The following is a 6,798-nucleotide window of genomic DNA, read 5'->3' as shown; positions in this document are numbered from 1 at the left end:
GAGGTGTACAAAACCAGTTTTTTTCCAAACCGAACCGGTACCGGTTTAGTAAAACGATGGCCCAAACATGTTTGACATAAACTGGTTCGATTTATAAACCGATTTAGGATCAAGAAAGGTTGAACTAGTCCCACTCAATTCGGTTCAGTTTCAAACTAGTTTGGTAGTTAAGAAGGGGAACCCACTTACCCACTACTAGAAAATAGTCTTTAAAGGGGTAGATGACACGATATCTTGTGTCAATGAAGGTCATGTCATAAAGAAACAATGACGCAAATTTGTGCGTCATCTTTTTATGACATGCATTTATGACAAACATTATTGACATCTTTTTTCGACACGCGTTTGCGTGTCATGGTTTCAAGTATTATAAAATAGAATGTTTTTGACAGATTTATAATTTCAACATTAAATAATGGCAATTACCGTCTCATAATAAAACTAAAATTCATATATAACAAAATAATCCATTTCATATATTACTTCAACATACTAACAAACATTCAAAAGTCGACCATTCTTCACAATATTTCAAAGTTTAACATTTCATTAACATCGATACGAACATTCACGGGTAAATAAATGATGCCACAAAAGTCGACCATTCTTCACGAATTCCATCAATATCAGCATCCGTGTATTCATTATTCCCTCCTCCAACCTGAGAAAAAATTTAGATTTGTTAAACCTAAAGTTCAAATGATTTGAAGATTTATTTATCAGATCCGTTTGACTTTTAAGTCAAAGCTTCTTTTTTGACCATTAAACTACAGTTTTGACCCGTTAGTCAAATTTGCAGTCAAATCCACAAAAAAAAAATTTGAAGTCAAACAATTTGATACTGAATAACGAACTGGTTCACACCAAGATATATGGGTAAATTTGTCTCTTTGCACTAGTTGTAAGCTAAAAATGTTACAAATATCAATAATAATAATAATAATTAAGTATCATCTTCAACAGATATGATTATTATTGTTTCTAAACTGCTTCTGAACATAATACCTTTCTCCCTACTAACTCATCATTAGTTAAATCAGATTAATATCCTACTTAAAGTATCATCTACCATTCAAAAAATTAACAAATAACTAGTAGTAGTAGTAGTAGTAATAATAACATTTAACTATCATCTTCAACGGATACCTTTCTCCCTACTAAACAGATCATTAATTAAATCAGAATTCAATTATTATTATTAGTAAATCATGAATATCAACAACTAATTATTCACAAACATCATCAGCTCTATAACTACTGTAACATCTAATTTCATATTTCATTACATCTCATACATAAATATATATAATCCAGTAATTCCTTAGAACATCTTAATTTTAAAAACAGGTTGCTAACTTTGAATTTCACAGTTAATTAATTCCTTAAAGTTCCATCACTGTATCATAATTGGTGACATGAATAAGTAGATATAATATCAGTCAGTTGCCCTGCATCATCCATTCTACATTTTCACAAGCCCACCGTTTAAAACTTTTGGTTCGGTTTGGTCAACAAAAGTCAAAGCCCATTTATAATCGGTTCATAAATTTACTAAACTGATACAATAATGAAAATATAAAAAGTTGCTGTACTTACATTGTCATTGACCAGTATTTTAATTCCTTCATCAACTATCTCTTTCATGAACTTTAACATAAAGAAGCAACATTCGGTGCTTCCCGGCTGACATGGACACTACATAAATACATTACAAATAGTCATCGACATAGATTCATATAATGGGGTTTAAAACTACTATTTCAATATGGAATAAAATGCTCACTCTAGCGTTGACCCAATTGAGTTTTAACCCCGATCCACTTTGTGTACCGTACAAGTTCATTGCACTACAAAAATGTTAAGAAATATATCAAATACTAAAGCATATTGTTTCCATAATTTGTATAACTTACCCACTGATAATCTGCTGCAACTGGAAATTAACAGTTCCTGGCCTTAGAGAATCAAGGTAATAGCAAGTCATTGTTTTCATGTGTAGTACGGCCAGCACCCAATGATTTCTAAAAAAACAAAAACCAAATTTAGTCAAACAAATAATAAAACTAGTAAAACTTGGATTTCGATTTGGATGGTTTTGATAATTAGACCCGGGATTGTAGGAATCAAGATGATGTCATTATAAACACAAACACGTTTTTCTTAACAAATGAACAGAAACAAAGATAAACACCGTTCGTTTAATTGTTCATGTTCAATCATTTGTTCGGTTAAAGTTAAACGAACGAACATGAACCGTATTTGTTCAGTTCATTTACATGCCTAACTGGAATGATCTATAAGCCTTTAACCAGTTGAACCATTAGACATAAACCATAACCCGAATCAACACAAACTTGCCATTTCTATAATATGTATACCTTTTTTTCTTTTTCTATAATCTCTCTGATTGGGCGATGAGCTGCTGAAAACTAAATGCTAACCTGAAAACTAACGATCTCTAAACAATACGAACACTATTAATCGAATCAAAACGATCTCTAAACGATACTGGTTCCGAAAACCTAATTCAAACTCATTTAATTAAATCAAAATGCTAACAGTTTCCGAAAACCTAATTCGAACTCATTTAATCAAATCAAAATGCTACAGTTTCAAAAAAACCTAAATCAAACACAACTAATCGAATCAACTCAAACTGCAATACCAAATCGAATTACACTAAATACGAACCTGAAACCGAACGATCACTAAACAATACCGGTCCGAAACAAAAACCGCAATGGCGGAAACAGATCGGAGGCGAATACTTCAACAACGGCGATGAAATAACCGGGATGATGGAATTAGGTTATAGCCATGAGAGATCGATGATGAGAGATGATGGAATTAGGTTATTGAGAGATGATGATGAGAGATGATGGAATTAGGTTATAGAAATGAGAGGTCCATGAGATGAAAGAGGGGTTTTGTACTTAGTTTTTTAACCAAAATTAAAAGGTGACACTAAAAAAAAGACACACTGTGTAGCTGGTGTTTTTTTTTTAAAAAAAAAACTTTTATGACACTAAAACATTGACAAACAAATGTGTGTCTTTGTTTCTTCAAATTTCTATAAAAGATGGCAATATTTAGTGACGTGCGGTTTTTACAACGTCATAAAATTACTGTGTGTCATGATTGACGTGTCATTAAAGGTATATTTTCTACCAGTGACCGGTCCCAAAACCGACAGGCTGGGCCGGTTTGGGTGAAACCGGTTTCTTTTACATCTCTACTTCACAGTAGTAATTTTATGTGACTGAATAGGCGGCATGATAAAAATAATTAAATAGATATGAAGTAAGAGTAATATTTTAATTTACAAATTCGTGTCTGCCGGACTGCCCCTGGTTGAACTTTTTATGAAGTTCGCAATAGCCCACTGTATGTAAATACATTTTGCCATTTTGGCCCATTCTTAAGATCAGTATTACTGCACTTTTTCAGTCTATATATTGTCCAGCGCAAAATTTGTATTTGTATTGTTGTACCATTATATAGTCAACAATGCAATCTTTGACCATTAACCTGACTTTAACCATTGACTTTTCCGTTGACAAGTAGGTCAATGATGACAAAATAAAGTCAAACCTTCACTATATTTCACGAACAACAGAGTGACCTTCTTTCTTCATGGGCTCCTTAAATGGGCTGCTAAGTTGGGCCCATAAAAAACTAATATGATGCATAAAATCATAACAATACATTACCATGATTTGGCATCAAACAAACAAATTTGAGTATTTATGTTTTAATACTTACTATCATGATCTGATGTTATAACATGTGGCTTATGAATCCAATGATAGTAATGTTTAATAATATATGTAGTATGTCTAAGACATGGGTTATAATACCCCAAAAACACAAGCAACAGCCATAAAAAGCATTAAAAAAAAAAAGAAAATTTGAATCTGCATTCATATATCAAGAAATAACAAGCTAGTACCTCTCAAAACTGATTACTGAACAAAACTAAACTATTACATATCATATCTATACCCTCAACGCAACAGCCCTACATAAGGGGCAAACGTTCTTTGATAACAGCCAACCCTTGATGCATACGGCATGATATTGATGCCCACATTCGAGACGCCCAATTTTCTCGTTTTTTTCACAGTCACAGAAACAGATAGAGCAGGTCACCGCTTCAGATTGTTTTATCTTATTTCCTTGTGCCGTGTAGACATGTAGACACTTTGAAATCTCTTCTTCCGATAAACCGGAACCACTTCGTTGCGGTGCCGGTGCAGGTGCAGGATCAGCCTCCATCGCTAGCATCATATAAGTTTCTTCTAGAGAGCTGTACTCAGACATGTCGAACGTGTCTTCTGATATTGTATACGGTATGTAGTGGTTTTGCGTATATGAACGCGGTGGTTGTTGATTCATCGACGAGTTATTGGGGATGTCGAGAATGAATACATCGTCAAGAAACGAAACAAATCGAGGGTAGGGTTCGCCCGTGGCATAATGAACCGGAATGACTTGAACCCGTGGAGCGGGAACTGGGAGTATAGGAACAGCGTAAGCGTAGCGTGGTGGTTGCGGAATGGCGTGGTGATAATAAGAATGATTCATCGTTAACAAGAGAAAAACTGATCGATTATAATATGAACAATGGAGTAATGATCGATAAAAGGAATAAGTATAGATAAATTGGTATGATGTTGCCCTTATATATATATAGTTTTATTATAAGGTAATTACTGTATACTAACGGTAACTAGCACTTGAAGAGTTGAACGCGTATAAATGATTCGTATTCGTAAATCAAATATCGTCTTGATTTGGTTAGATAAGATATTTTGATTCCTATTTTAATGTATTTTGTTTCCTATAAGTCTATTAAAAAACATATTTTTATATAACTTCTGTTAACAAAAATATCTTTAACTAAATATTAATATCTTTCAAAAAAATAACTTAAATATTACTAGTATTTATCCAACTAATTAGTTTGATTAAGCTTTCTTTGGGTCCCTTGCCCTATAAGTTGACGTGTTTCTTAAATGACTTCAGCGGACCGTGCATAATAACTAATTGACGACGAGAATTATATTTTGTGTTTTTGCATGATTTGTTTTGTCATTCAAAAAGATATTGCGACACAGCTTGTTGCTTGATTACATGCTAATCTATTGTAACTGGATTCTTTGTTTTCAATATAATATTATTCTTTATAAAAATGAAGTTTAAAAATATGTTGATTTTTCTTTGGCTGGCTTCTAATGTGTGGGACGCCTTGATTTCGTGGTGTGAAACGCTTTTTTTCCTTGCTTTCTCTGTTCAAGAAGACCTTTTGGAATTTACACTCACATGGGGTTAATGGAAAATAATGATTTTCATGGTATTTTTATAATTGTTTGTTGAAGGATTTGAAAAGTTAGAAATGAGAGGTTTTTTGAAGACAATGAATTGAAGATCAAAGACATCATTTGTGATATTGAATACTTGAGTTTTCAATTGTATAAATTCTCCTTATTGGTGTAAATGTAAGTTGGTCTAATTGACGTAAATTCTCCTTATTGTAGTTTGGGTTCCGTTGTGGCAGGCTTCTTTCGGGTTGGTATTGTGGGGTTGTCGTTTGGTTTCGGCCTTTTGTATATAAAAATTAACTTTTTGATTTTTTTTTATCAGTTCTTAATATTTAACTTCATATTTATTTAAACATGCGATGTAAATTTATGACACCGATCTTTTCATACTTCTAATTATCTATAAGCGCTCCAAATCGTCATTAGCTGATTAGTTATTCTTTAATTAGGATTTTATGTCAGTAAACAAAGAAAATAACTATAAATACGTGATTCAAAATTTAAATATGGAAAATTCAAATAGAAGAAATGTCGAAAAGACTAAACGAAATTAATTAAATGAAAATTAAATAGCAAAAAAGAAATATAAGATTCAACGTACTAAAATAATTTAATTTTCTAAAATGAATTTATTTTAATTTCATATACTTGAACCCAAGACTTTAAGTGTTTATATTACTAGACCACCAACTTTAGGCGTTCCACACGTTATTATGTATTTTTGTTTGTTTTTAGGGATCCCTTGTTTTTATTATATAGTTTTTAGCTCGTGTGTTATGCAAGTTTATTTACATTTTATCTTTATCGAGAATATGTAATTTGAATCCGAGTTTTGATAGTTTTTTGTATTTCATATTCATTTTATTTATTTAGGCTCATGTAAATTAAAATTTATGATGTTACGGATAGTAAATTTTGTTTTGATATGATTTATTTTTCTTCTTTGTTTGTTATGTATATATTTTTCAATAATTGTTTGTATAAAGATGGGTTGTTATGTAATTGTAATTTCTTGAAGACCAATTATCTATATTGTTTTTGGTGGTTGTATGTCGAGTGGTGTTATGTGATGTTGGTATTTTATGAATGTTTTAAGTGGTTTAATATTTATTTCATTTTGACACGAATTTTGATACTTTTTTTTATTCATATTAATGTAATTTTTTTACACTGATAGAAACTAAAAATCATGTTAGAAGTTCATTTATTTTGAATACATAAATATTTGTTTGTTTGTTAGGTATAGTAAATTTTGTTTATAATTGTTTTTTTATTTTTGTTTGATTGTTATGTAAAGGTTTTTTTTTGGTAAAATTCTTAGGACAAACATTGGCTAGGATATAGTTGGGTTGGACTTATGCTTCGAACAATGTTTGCTTTAGGTTGTGTGGCATGGTTTTTGTGATCCGAAAGGTCTGACTCACGTCCAACAGTAGTATAAACCATTAGAAGAACATGCGAAGGGAGGTAAGTGATG

General features: G+C 31.7%; 1 protein-coding gene and 1 long non-coding RNA gene across 2 annotated transcripts; both read right to left on the bottom strand.

Moving 5' to 3' along the window:
• Positions 1-492: 492 nt before the first annotated feature.
• Positions 493-2,095, bottom strand: LOC143598527 (uncharacterized). The gene is made up of 3 exons (XR_013147125.1): positions 1,784-2,095; positions 1,597-1,695; positions 493-661 (listed from the first exon to the last, which is right to left on the bottom strand). It is a non-coding gene; the product is annotated as an uncharacterized LOC143598527 (long non-coding RNA).
• Positions 2,096-3,996: 1,901 nt separating this feature from the next.
• Positions 3,997-4,584, bottom strand: LOC143598530 (uncharacterized). Its single transcript, XM_077076727.1, has one exon. It carries the CDS (start codon positions 4,582-4,584, stop codon positions 3,997-3,999), a length of 588 nt encoding a protein of 195 aa, XP_076932842.1.
• Between the last annotated feature and the right edge of the window lie 2,214 nt (positions 4,585-6,798).

Source organism: Bidens hawaiensis, unplaced genomic scaffold, assembly GCF_021521415.1.
Source record: "Bidens hawaiensis isolate Kalapana, Puna unplaced genomic scaffold, B.hawaiensis_p1.1 tig00050482_1, whole genome shotgun sequence".
Taxonomy (NCBI): domain Eukaryota; kingdom Viridiplantae; phylum Streptophyta; class Magnoliopsida; order Asterales; family Asteraceae; genus Bidens; species Bidens hawaiensis.
Note: the sequence above shows the minus strand (reverse complement) of the source record. Positions and strands in the feature narration are given on the sequence as shown.

Coding starts and splice junctions, on each gene's coding strand:
- LOC143598530 (XM_077076727.1), bottom strand. CDS start 4,584: ATGAATCATTCTTATTATCACCACGCCATTCCGCAACCACCACGCTAC.